We start from the raw sequence: 14,220 nt of genomic DNA, 5'->3' as shown, positions 1-14,220 counted from the left end.
GCCCATCTTCCTCTATTTTATATGTGGGATGCTGCCACAGCATGGCTTGATGAGTGGTGTGTAGGTCCATGCTGGGGATCCAAACCTGTGAACCCCAGGCCACCAAAGCAGAGTGTGTGAATTTAACCGCTATGCCACAGGCTGGCCCCTACAGTGTGCTTTTTTGATATACACATTCAACTCTTCATTCATTTCAGGGAAATTTTCTGATACCATATCCAGTATTCATGGGGTTTCTTTCTATTTTCTCTCTACATTATTTTCTGTCTCCTTCATGGGCTTTTTTACTATGATTATTTCAAATCTTTTGTCTGTGTTAGTGATTCGATTTTCAACCACGTTTATTCAACTCATTGCCATTTCTAATTTAGAATTAATTTTGTGATGGGTTATTTTGATCTTTGGTTAATTCTGTTGTTTTATCTCCTTGTCTTTGAGTTATTCTTTCATTGCACTCATGTTCTTATTAAGTTTTCCTATCACTCTAATTGTTTCTAATTTTCAAGGTATGTTTTGCTCCCCTCCAGAATAATGGCCCTTCCATCCTTCCCCCACTCCACATTTTTGATAAGTTAGTTTTTACCTGATATAATATTTTTTACAGTTATCTAGATACTTTTTTCCTTTTTCTTGCTTGGGCTTAAAGTGGGCAGCTCTGTCCACATCTACTGTTTGTTTTGATGTAGTATGCATGAATTCTCTTTCACTCCTTCTCTGCCTTTATTTTCAGCCTGTCTGTCTTCCTCAGAGTTTCAGTTTGAGGGCATAGGTATTTTGTTTCATTTCCTTTGCTACAGCTTGAGATTAGGATAAAGATGGAGAAGGAAAATTTAGCTGGGGCTCTCAGCAACTTTTTGTTAGAGAAACTGATATCTGCTATGTCTTTTAACATTTTGTTCATGTCCAACACCAGAATTTGCTCTCTCTATTGGAAGGTTTTTTCTTTTTTTTCTGGTGAGGAAGATTAGCCCTGAGCTAACATCTGTGCCAGCCTTCCTCTATTTTGTACATGGGTCGCTGCCACAGCATGGCTTGACGAGTGGTCTAGGTCACTCCCAGGATCCAAACCTGTGAGCTGGGGTCACCAAAGTGGAGTGTGCTGGACTTAACCACTACACCATGGGTAAGGCCCTGGGTTTTTTCTTTTTTTATTGGAGCTTTGAAGCCTATGCTTCTATTAGGGAGAATCAGCCCCAATTTTTTACTTTCCCAGTTTTATTCCTCTCTTTCCAGCAGCCATTTCTACTCCATACAATCACCCTCCTTGTCCCTCACCTAGGTAGGATAGGGAAAAGGGAATGATTGCTCTGCAGTCTATTTCTCTCCAAAATTGAGGTATTAGAAGATATTCCTCAGTGCTATTTCAACTCAGCAGTTCTGCCTCTGGGGGTGGGGGTGGGGTGGGGACAGAATAGTATGTCTCACCAAATCATGTTAGAATCTTCTGTTTCTTTCCTTGACTACCACCGTTTGAAATTTGTGGCCAAGATGATATCCCTCTTTTCTTGTTTGGTTGCTGCCAGTGAAGGTTCTTTTTTTTTTTTTTTTTTTAGCATTGGTTTTGTTCTTTTCACAGTTTTTAGCTATCTTTACCCAGAAGTTCCAGTGCCAGGTGTGTTCAGTATGAGGCATAGGTTGGAATACAGTTATTACCTTATTGCTAAAACTGTTCCAGCAGCAGCTGTGACCGCCTATCAGGGTGTGATAGCGAGGATTCATGGGTTAAGATGAACGTCGTACTGGGTAGGCTCTCCATCTCTCCAGACTCTTCAACTTTCATAGTCTGTTCACTTGAAATTCGAGCAGTTACCACTGAGTCGCAGGGCCGATCTACTAGAGCTCCTAACTGGACGTCCTCCACTCCCTCCTTCGCAGCCAGAGAAGACGGAGGGCCCCCTCCCTGCTGTTGACAGCTTTAACCCTTCTTATACCAAGGCTTGGAGAATATAGATTTTTTAAATTTGGTTACATTTGAGGTTATTTTAGTCAGTATTTTGTCCATAAATCCTCCTTTTTAACTTGTTGGATGCGTTCTACCATCTTCTATAGTTTATATTTCTGATTTTGGAATTTCTGATGTTGAGGTGTGTTACTGAGATGTGTTGGGCTTCTATGTGTTGTGTATTAAGAAGTAACGACTTCTTCCATTTCCTTTGTCTTTTTGTTTATAAGATTATTAAAAGGTGTTCAGGCCTCATTTGCTAGCACTAATTTCACTCTAAAATGGTTACCAGAATTAAAATATGTATTCCAGCACCCCAGAGACTTGGCTATCTAGTGCTTCTGTCTTGGTCTTTCTCAGGCCTGGAATGAGCTCCTGCCCTTGGACGCTTACCTGAAGCCTCAGAATGAGCACATCAGCAACAGATGGCAAAATGATTTAGTCTGTGGTGGATGGCTATGCCCTCAGGGACTTCAGAACTTCAAAACTTGTCTTGAACTTCATGATCAGTGTGTATGGGGGGTAGCATAGCGGATGGAGTAGGACCCCTATTCATCTTCTATTTTGACATACAAAAATGACAATTTCATGCGAGTCAACCTAGTAGTTCCTAGGCAATAAAGCCATTTTCTCACCCAGTGCACAACCCACAACCCCCAACCCCCAAGCCAGCAAGCCCAGCATCTCAGGGGACTTCCGGATGCTACCAGATGCTTGCATGTGAGAGCTAATCACTTCCCTTGTTCCTGAAAGACATGCCAATCTGTTTTAATACATGTAGAGTGGGCACATACCCAGTACAGTTATCTGGCCCACAGCTCAGTGCTTTTGGATTAGGGAACTTGAGTCTTTTCCTCCCATATTACAGGGAGCTCTTTAGCTGGCCTTAATTAAGCAGTTTCTTGGTTATAGTGTATCCTCTTCCCTCTGTAGCATGTATTATGGATTCTGGACCACTTAGACTTAGAGACCTCTTTGACCATTCAGCATTCATCATTGTGGATGCTGTCTGCTTTTACATTCTCCACATTTTGCATGATTTACCACCTCCTGGCCACCATTAACTCCATTAGACATTATTGTTGGTCAACCAAAAGTATCCGGTGGTCCAAGGTAAAGAAGATATGCTACTTCATGTTCACCTTTGAGATCCTTCACATGTTCACCTTCACATCCACAAGTGAAGGACTGAACTGGAAAATCCAAAGAACGTTTTTTTTTTTTCCCGTGGGGAAGATTGGCCCTGAGCTAACATCTGTTGCCAGTCTTCCTCTTTATGCTTGAAGAATATTGTTGCTGAGTTAACGTTTGTGCCGGAGTTCCTCTATTTTATGTGGGATGCCACTGTAACGTGGCTTGACGAGCAGTGCCAGGTCTGTGCCCAGGATCTGAACCTGTGAACCCCAGACCACCAAAGTGGAGTGCATGAACCCAACCACTACACCACTGGGCCGACCCCCAAAGAAATTTTTTGAACATTTACTTACGTGGAGTGGGCTAAGGACCAGTGAAACCTTGAATTTAAACACAGATCCACCTTGACAGTGGTCTTTGTGGTTATGAATACCATCATTAAGATGTTCCTAGAACATTAGGGTATTTCTCCTGGACTCTACCGTTTATCAGGAGAAGACACACCTGCCAGAAGATGCTGACAGTGAAGAAACCTAGGCGAAAACCAGAAAGGGTTCATACATCTAGAAGTTGACCAAGTAGTGTTGAATTGGGCAGACAAACCTAAGCTATTTCACTTTAAAAGGCTCCAGCAACCTTGAGATTTGTTCATTAAATAACATCATTGAACAACAGGCCCTGACAAAGTAACTAATAATTTATGAGCATCTGTCTTTGGGCTTGAAATTTCATTATCTCTATTTCACTTTTTCCTGATTTTTTAAATGAGTAAACTGAAATTTGAACATGAGCAGGGTCATTGATCAGTCCATCAGAATCTTCAGATAACTCAGAGAAAGTTCCTATGGAAGTGCATCGTTGCTAGAGAGTAGAATGAGCAGCTCCATCACTAACTATCTCATACCAGGAAAAAATTCTATCGTTCTTCTGCCTTAATTATAGGTCAACTGGTTACTTTTCCCTACAGTACTATGAAGTATTTTGCTGTCTGTCAGTTTTAAATCACAACCATAATCCCAATTTTTCTGAGGCTTTTGAGAATCAGATCTCAGTAGAATTTTCCATTTCCTTTCAGTGTGTCACATAGTTAAATGATTTTAACTAAAATTTATAATTTTATCGTAATAATGCTTGATAGTTTAACACTGAGTAGAAATAATAACATGTCCAAGAACTAAAAATGTTCTAACTCAATAATTCATAGACTTGGCTGCCTGAAAAATGCAGTAATATCAATAAAATTTTAAATTCTCTCTTTTCTTGGGATTAACATTGTGGTTATATGACTCACAAAGTAAAACACGCACATTTTAAATAAGGAAAACTTTTTTTTACTACTTGATATAGTATATAAGGAGGAAATTTTTATTTTTTTTTTCTGTATATTACTAACAGTAGAATAATATGGAAGAAGGACCCATAAATTTTAGAAAGACATAAAATCACTAGAATGCATCTTTTTTCTCAGATGCAAAATAAATTTTTCTATATTATTTTATACATTATTTTGTTATGATAATTGTATATTTTCAAGAGTTAGTATAGTTTTCTTTCTTCTAAATTAATAAATGTATGAGTGGTCAAAAATTTCTTGTTCGTTTTCCAACTCTCTAAGAAAAATCACAATAAGAAAAGATTTTGAAACCTGTGATTAAAAGCAAATTAAATTTGTGTTTTGATTCTTAATTTGCAATTAGAGGATGAGAATTTCAAATCTCAAAAGAAAATAACTTCTGAAATTGAGTGCAGCGTGCACGCCTGGAGAAATGAATGCTATAGCTTTAAGATAAGGTAGTCTGGTGATTCATTGCACGAAACAAGATCGATTTGGAGCAGGCTCCTACTGTTAGCTTTTTTGAAGATGGATTCTCACGCCGAAAATAACACAACATATTCTAGATAACAGCAGTTTTTTACCCTGAAATCCACCAAAACTGAAGAAAAATCCAAGTGACTGTTCCTAGCAGCTGTGTGGCCTGGAGTTCACTGGGGAAGCTGGCTTCCTGCAGTCCCCTATTCATCACCTGCTTCAAAGACAGCCTGGCTGGCTATAGTGTGCAGGCCAGGTAGGGTGCCATTGTGCGCAGCCTGGGAGGATTAGTATCAAAGCTGCGGCAACCAGGCCCTTGGTCTCGGGCTGCCATTCAGTCTAGCAGGGAGAGGCTAAGACTGGCCAAGGTCACAGGCTCCAGTGTGGAGTGGACTGGGAAAGGATCCTGAGAATAGAATGCTTTTTATGAAATCATGGCGCAAGCTTGCAGCACAGCAGGTGCCCTTCTGGAACACATAACATCTGTTTATGTTGGTATACCGTAGCTGACAACGAGATAATAGAGCTTTGAAATTTATCATTTTATTTTTAAAAAGACAACTGTATATACAATAATCCAGATGCGTATTTAGCTCTGATCTTTTATTTGAAAATTATAAAGAAAACTGACCGATTTAATTGCTGCTTTTGACGTGTATATATTTAAGCAAAAAGCAAAGCATACTGACTATTAACCATTTATAACCATTGCTGTTCAGTAATACCCGAAATCTTGGGGAGGAAATACCTAGCATTCAACATAATCTTTTTCAATGTTCAGGCATTTGTGTCAACAGATTGCAGAACGATTTACTGAATATGCCCAACTGTCTTGAATATTAGGAGGTTTGGATAAAATCCCCCCAAAATGAGAGTATTTCAAGGGTGAGGTAATAATGACGCAAAAATAAAATTTTCAACTTGGACAAATTAGAGAAAAATTAAGCTGTCCATGAGTTGTCATGACGACCAGGATGTTCTGTTGATGAACTGTCCTCATTGTCCAATCAGATGGTGGAGCTGAAGCTGGAGCACGAACAGGAGAAGACGCACCTATTACAGCAGCGTAACGCAGAGAAGGATAGCCTAGTCCGAGACCATGGACGGGAAATTGAAAACCTGGAAAACCAGCTTCGCGCTGCCAATATGGAGCACGAAAATCAAATTCAAGAGTTCAAGAAACGAGATTCACAGGTAATTATCAATAATATTTTATAAAACGGGCATCTATTTTTAAAAAGTCATCAGCGTTTAATGTTTTCTTATTATTCTTGTTGATGCACGCTGTTTGATCATTTGCAAAACTGACATATAAATGTGATTTTTTTTTGTTTTCTTCCCCTCACCCCCCCCGTTTTGAGGATGAATAAGGCTTTAACTACAGAAACCACAGGTAGCCAGATTAAAAATCCCATGGCGCGCTATAACTTGGCCTCTTTTTTATAATCTTGTCTCAGTTCCTTTCATGATGGATTTTTTTAAGGTATCTGCCCCTTACCCCTCCCCTCAGCCTTAGCAAATCCCTATGAAATATATCAGCCTGACTCTTTGCTTTTTGTTTTAATCTCTGTAGGTAATCAAGCAGCTGTTTTAATATTTGCTTTTCTTCCTAGTGTTGCTTTTTTTCATGAGACTATATTTGATTAGATCACTCAGATGGCAATTGATAAATGACTCTAGAGAAGGGCTATTTCCCATCAGGTCTGTTGCTTTTTCCTACATGCACATACACATGCCTCCAGCCTCCATCTCTGTAGTCCCTGTTGGAAGCCATTTGGCAGAATAACCCCCAGCTGTGGTAGCATTTGACTCTTCAAACTTATGGATGAAATGTGCACTGTCAGCATGGAAAATTATCTTTATAAATTTCAGATGAAAAAAAATCTTATTGGGTGTGTATCTTTGTGGTACAATACATTCTTTAGGGTATATATAATCAAAGGCCTTTAGTGTATCCTCTTGAGGAGATTGCTGTGAAATTTTATTAAAGAAAAATTGAAGAGCAATTGATAACAATAAAAAGATAATTTTCTTTTCTAATAAAACCATATCATATACTAGGTCTAAACACCTCTTTTCCCATTGAAATCTAACCATATTATCCTCACCACACATAAGCTTCTTCCTCGTTGTCTTTCCTCCCTAAAAAATATAATTTTAAAACAACGAAATAAACCTTTTGTTTGTTGTGATATGTGTTTAAACAATTTTATAATTATCTAAACATAAAAATACTACTGATTAAATAAGATGTTAATTTCTTGAGTGCGGGGCGGGAGGCGGTAAGGCAAAGAATAGGAGTTATTGGTTATTTTTTCATTTGACCTTGAGTTGTCTTTTACTTTCAGAGAATGACTGGGGCAATATAAATATACTCAGCACAGGTGTTTTTTTTGTCAATAATATACATTTATAGGAAAGTTATTTTCAGTTTGTTTTATGGAGGTTTGCTAACTAAAAAGGTGGTCATTGTAGTAGCCATGGTACCAGAATAGTCAGGTGGTTCCTGTTAAATCACTGTGCATTGTATGTTTGCCACCAACCTCATTAGAGCCTTTATAAAATATATGCTGTTGATTGTTAGCCATACAATTTATTAAGAATGCTTTCAAACTTATGTTCTCCTTCAAAGATGATGCTAAGCCTTACCATTGTCTTCTATGAGGTATTTGGGTTCTGAGTCAGTGAAGGGTCTGTTTGCATAGCAGAATTGAATAATTAATACAATAAAATAGATTAATTTATATAACTTCCTACTGTTTTGGTGCTGTTGTGGAAAGCCAACACAAGTGGAGGCCAAATTTAGAGGATCTTTGTGATTTTGCGTATGTCGTTATCTGCCATATATAGGGTGCGGTTCTTCCAATGATAACCAAAGGGAATTTTAGAATTATTACATATAATTAAGCCACAGGGAGAGTATAAGCAGGTTATTGATTGAATTTATTCTAATTGAAATATTAAGTATGAGGATCATATGACCTCTTCAAATGCTATGGATAGGATTATATTTCTCATATTTTGTGTCTTTCTTGAAACAATTGGAATTGCTGTTACGGGAATGCTAGTAAGCAATGGAAACTTACTAAATGCATTCTTGATCAAAGTGAAAATGATTTTCTGTATAAGCTGTACTTAATTGTTTTCAGAAAAAATATTTTTTAAAAACTTTTATCAATAAGCTATATTTTAAAAATCTTATCGTATATACCAAAATGCTAATAATTTATATTTATTTTTGGTTATTCATTGAGGATATTAATTCAAAGCTTCCTTCAGGTAAGTCCTAAATTTTCCAAATATGTCTTTTCGTGATTGTAGTCTAAATAATCTAATGTATAAATACTTTTTAAGTCCTGAATTCCAAAATAACAAAGTGGGCATATATTTTTTAAAATAGAAGATCTTTTTTCAAATCACTGTTTTGTGGCTTGCTGCAGTAAATATTGGATTGTATAATTTTTAATTTTAGTCCCAGAGAGATATTTGATTTTCTGTTCCTGTTTGGCTGCTCCCGTTTAGCAGTGGAGGCCATTTTGTAAAAAAGGACTATTTGAAATACTTAACCAGAAGAGGACCAGGGAGATGTCTAATCTGGAGACTGTAGCTTTGTTTGCTGCTTTTTCTTCCATCAGATTCTTGAATGCAGACAATATACTAAAAATCTGCGTTAGGCTCCTTCCAAATGTGTGATATATTATATACTGATAAGAAAATCGTTATTACAAAGTATAGTTACCTACCATAAGGTGAATCATATATCAACTAGGAACTCCCTTTTGGTGAATATGCTATATGATTATTAAAGGTTAGTTGTTATTCAAGTAATTTCTGTTTTATAAAGAAACAATATGATATGGTAATGCAACTAGGGACACTTAGCCATTTTCCTCATTTTATTTGGTGCATTTAGCTAATTATTCTATGCATATATTATGTTTTTGTCATAATATGTTGATTTTCAATGGTAGGATATTTTATGTTCTGATACTTACTTTGCTAAAATGCATATTAAATTTTATCACCCTCATACAAAATGTTCAGTCTGTGTCTACCTAAGGTCATAATGTTTAAGAAAAAGCATCCAGATCAGTAGATATCAAGACATAGAGAGATTCACAACTTCATTGTCAAATATTTCTCATTTGCCAGATCCCTCTTTTGGAAATTAATTTGGAGAATGATTTTATTGATTCAGTCATGTTTTTTAATAATAAAAAATTTATAGTTTAGTTATGATCATCTTAGAAAAGCTTCTAACATGATAGTTCCACATGTAATTCGTTTTTGCAATGTAGTGGAAGAATTTCTGCAGTTTATCCCTTTGAATTACAAGAATAGCAGAGCATAGGTTTCTTGATTCCTTTATTGTTCTTTTAGGACCCTGAACCACTTAGAGATTGCTTGATTTTTATTTGTGTTGCCGAAGTGAGTGGTGTGTATGAACACTGTAGAGGCTGTTACAGAGAACCTGTGTGATCTACCCCAGAGGTGGTGTCACCATCTTAGAATGGCTGTCTCTGTGACCTGTTGAGGTACAGACAAGTCAAGGAGTCCGGGTAACCACAGCAGCCACTGACAACCACCATCAGAATAATGCAAATTAGATATGACAGACTTGGGGAGGGTTATCAAGCGGATCTGAAAACACATGAAACCTAGAATTTGAATTTAGTAAAATGGGTCTTGCCTAACATTGGCACCTTGATGCCTTTCTTGAATCCTGAAACTGAGAATTATGATTCTGATATGAACAATTTTTGCATAACAAATGGACAGATCATCTTCATTTTGCCATATTGATTCACAGTAAGAGGCTGCACCTATCACTCATTCTAAAATGTGGGATTTTCAGAAATCCTCTTCTTTCTCTCTTCTATTTAAAAAACAGTTTTCCAGAAACGATATTTATGATAATTTTAATTTTTAAAATTATGTCTCAATGACATTATTTTCCATGACTTTGGGAATCTGGGCACAAGATAAAAATCTGCATTTATAAACTGGGTGTGTACATGCGTGCAGTGAATTAAGCACTGGCTATCATTCTTCAAAGATTACTTAAGGATGAATTTAACAATGTATGTATGTTTTTAATATTATTGTTAAACCTGTATATGGTGTTTGTGCTTTGTTTGAGCAACGTTTTTTTGAAAACCCTTGGTTTAATTTCTTTACATGCCAACTACTTTCAAAAAAGATGTGAGGCAGCATTTTATAATAAACACACACTTAAGCAAGTAAAATGTAACTGAAAATAATAATTAAGCAATAAATGATATTAACTGCATTATGAAATTTATACTTAAAAAAAATCCTTCAGTTAAGTACAGGTTTTGGCTCTGAGCTTGCCTAGAAGCCACAGCAAAGAGGGAAACAAGATGAATGGTGAGATTCTAATTATCTCATGAAAAAAGTCATACCAATTCATTTTTTTTTAGCTCTCAATTCTAAGAGAAATTTGTGACTTAAGGCAATATAAAGGATGCTGACCAATGTACCTGGTGCTGTTCTCTATCTATTAGAACATTGGGAAGTAAAATCTGCTGGGGAACCTGAGATTCTTAAAGTACTTCCACAAAAGGTAATTAGCAGGTTTTATTTTAATATGCCAAAATTTTGTTTTAATTTATTGAAAATACCATTATTCTCAACATCAAAAAGCATAGGTGCTTTGAGACATCCAATTTTGTACATATTATGAATCAAAAGAAAGCTTATTTTCAGTCATGATCCTACCAAGTTCTAGTACCATCACTTTATGACCGTTCCAGAAACTCTTGCAAAATATCTTTAGTAGCCAAAAAATAGAAACATGACTGAGACTAGAAGCAGTTTAGAAGTTAATGCCTTAGTGTTAACTTTGAAGTGTGTTCTCTCTTTCCCATATCTACTTCTTTTCTCTGAATTTATACTGTGGAAACTGTAAGAAATGGTAATTTGGTCCAGAGTATAGGATATTTGTGCCTTATACTGAAATGGTTCACATCCTACCTACATAACCAAAATCGTATTTCATCATCATTTATTCACCAATATCATTTTCTTGGTTTTGAGGTAGGAAATATTTTTATTTCTGTGGGTTAAATTGGGCTGATTGCTTGAATAAACCAAACTACGTGAACCATATTTTCCCCAACGTAATGAGGCTGTTGCTGTTAATGTAACCCTGCTTTTTGTTCCCCTCTTCTCCTTAGTGACACACACGGTCACATCAGAGTGGTTGCCTGGTGTTCCAGCTGTGTACACACCACACTTTGATACTTGTCCCCTGATGCACTGAGTTATTTGTATTAGAGGGAAAGAGGAGTGGGATTAAGTGTGTTTTAAGTATTAGTGGGTTTTGCTGCAATGTATAGAATGTTTAATGTCAAACATTAGAAGAGCTGGTGGGAAAATGTTTCTTAACAATTCATTTTATTACTTTGTAAAAATAAAATAAGACCTTTTCAGTGGTCTTGTGGTAAAGCCATGCATTACAATTTTCAATTTATTTTCTTTAGATAAAATTTTATAGTATGATCTAAGCACTATATTTAAGATAGACCAAGAATTTTCTGTATACATTTAAAATGTAAATAGAGGTTTTCCTAACTAAGCCATTTTTAAAAGCCTTTGGGGGAAATATTGTCTTTCTGACACCAAAAGCGTAAGTTATATAGAATTTTCCAAATAGAACCAGTCCTTCTCATATTTTGACGTAGATGTATTGATGCGAAGATCTCATTTTATTAGTATCCAGTAGTTGTGTGTCTAATAGTATTTAATGAATTTAATAATGTATTTATATTTATGTATTTATATATATATTACTTTGTATGAGAATACTATTTCTTAAGTACTTAATTAGGAGAAAATATAGTAAGATGATGCCCTTTCAAGCAAAGTTTACATTTTTTGTTGGTCACCAGTTTTCTTTTTCCATTATAATTATAAAATTCTGTAATTATTTTCATTTTCTAAGCACAAGAGTAGCGTATATGCCTATAATTAAACTTTTATAAATAATTCAACTTCGTCCTCATCATGGATAAAATTAAGTTAAAAAAGAGAAGCAGACTGAGACAAGGAAATTGATTTCTTGAAGAATGATCCATTTGTAGAAGCATTATACAGTGTATCTTTAGTCCTGTGCATATTTTTCAAATGTGGCAGTTACCATGGAAACCACATTCTATGTCATGTGGTCCACTTTTAGATAAAGAATATTCCTTTTAAAGGCAGACCTTCCAAATAATAACATAGAAAGTATTCCCTTTGAATTAACAACTTCATGTCAATTAATAATGATTGCTTTAAAAATCTGCCTTTTGTTCTCATTATACCTAATAGATTTTTTAGAAATATTAAAATTGTTCTTAAGAATTAGTAGTTAAATGCTGGAGATATTTCAAATAGGGGGTATAATGTGATCACTCTGCAGTGGTGAAAATTGGGGAGGTCGCAAGGGAACACAAGTCTGTGTATACAGTATGTTCTGCCAGACAAAAGAAGCTTTTAGTCATATCAAGTGTCTAAGTATCCAGCAATAATGTAGTCAGATTAAGTAATCTAAAGAGATGACCACATCCATTTATTTTATGTTTACAGATAAGGAATCTGTGGTTCAAGGACATTATCTTGCCCAAGGTCGCAGAACTAGCAAACCACAGCTTCTTAATCTTAATTCAGTACTCTTATCTCATAGCCTCTTCCAAGAAAGATTTTAGATTTTTGGAGAGACTTAGACATGGCAAAAAAGGAGCAGGGTTATATGTGAATGTTTGCCTGGCATGGGAGAGAGACACTGGTACTCTTTGTTCCCCATGCTGAGATTCTCATTGCAATTTGCATTTCTTTCAGTGATTTGCCATACTCGATATTGCTGCAAAGTCAAAACTGAATCATGCTGCTTGAGTTCCAGTTTTAGTAAGCGGTACCTCCTAGAACAACACTGAATTTTTATGCTTGTGTGTGTTTAACAGCAGCAGCAGCAACAAATATTTATTGTATGCTTCCCATGCGCCAAGCTCTCTGCTAGGTCTTTTACATTGCATTATCTCATTCAACCCTCTTAATACCCTGTAAGGATTAAATTTCCTATTTGGAAACTCTATTTTGATCTTCTTACCTGGGTCGGAAGATGACTCTATGTATTTCCATATTATCGATGAGGAAAGATCCAGAAAGCATAGGAAATTGCTCAAGGTTACATAACCAGTAGTTAGTGTAGCTGAGACTCATGGAAAAGGTCCCTGCCCCCTACGCCTGCTTGTGTATAAACTCATTGTCTTTGAATTTCATTTATTCTGCATAAATTCCATTATATTTTCAATTTTGGATTGTTAATACATTGCTAGATTTAAAATAGCGATACCCATAACTCAGACTATGTAAATCCAAATCAGATTCTAGCCAGTAGTTCCAATCTTCCCCAAAGCCACAGGCCATGGTTATGTCTTTATTCTGAGACAAATTAAATTCTGAAGAGATATGCATTTCTTAATATTTTATTTGGAATAGAATTCCTTCCCACAACTTTCAGAATTTGTAGAATGGAAAAATGAATATGTTTTTGAAATGGGTTCACTTTTGGTTTTCACATTATTACTGAAATAAGAAGATATGTCCAAAGTAAGAATCCAGTAAGCTTTCAGGTCAATGGGCCTACCAATCTCTATAAAAATTTCTTAGGAATTTGCATTTAGTGCTGGTGAAGTGTGGTTTGTTGTGAATGGTTTATTATAGGTGGCTTCTGTTATAGTCACATCCTAATTTGGAATATTACATATGATCCATTTATTTTAAGGAATAAATCTCAAAGACTTCAGTGTTAGTATTTTTTCTCTAATGGAACCCATGTAAGGATCTTATTACGTGACTACAGCTATTCACAATCTTTTAGAAGTGAAATCAAGGTGGTTTGGTAATTTTAAACCTGGAGACTTTCTCAATGGAAATAACAAAGAATAATTAGAAAATATATTTCTTTTAGAATCCTCAGAAACGCTGTATATTAATGCAGTTTTGGCTTAATTCTAGAGTTATTTTGGTCAAAATGAGAAGTTTTCAGATGAATTCTTTTTTAAAATAAAATACCCAGAGATAAATCGTTATTCCGCATGCTGAATGTCATTCCCATTTACACAAGGAAAAAGGCTTCAGTTATATTTAGCATCTTGCTCTTCCTCCGCCTCTTCACCTCTGCCTCAGCGAAATTACTGAGAATGTTGGCAGAAATTATCTTTGAGGAAATATTGGATGAATAACTCTTTTTCCTTGATGTCTTGGAAAAGTCATTTTTGGATTTCTGACTCAGTCAGTTCTCTCAGAGATGATGTCTTTATTTGTATAT

General features: G+C 35.8%; 1 protein-coding gene across 17 annotated transcripts in view; it reads left to right on the top strand.

The window, feature by feature from the left end:
- CEP112 (centrosomal protein 112) overlaps nucleotides 1-14,220 on the top strand; it is a 452,281-nt gene that overhangs the window by 228,097 nt on the left and 209,964 nt on the right. For all 17 annotated transcript variants that reach the window (XM_070227014.1, XM_070227013.1, XM_070227007.1 and 14 more), the window contains one exon: nucleotides 5,898-6,080. In XM_070227014.1, the coding sequence (XP_070083115.1) occupies nucleotides 5,898-6,080 (183 nt within the window). The remainder of the gene's footprint in view (nucleotides 1-5,897; nucleotides 6,081-14,220) is intronic.

The sequence above is a fragment of the Equus caballus genome, chromosome 11 (assembly GCF_041296265.1).
Source record: "Equus caballus isolate H_3958 breed thoroughbred chromosome 11, TB-T2T, whole genome shotgun sequence".
NCBI classification, from domain to species: domain Eukaryota; kingdom Metazoa; phylum Chordata; class Mammalia; order Perissodactyla; family Equidae; genus Equus; species Equus caballus.
The sequence above is the reverse complement of the archived record's forward strand: the minus strand, read 5'-3'. Positions and strand labels throughout refer to the sequence as shown.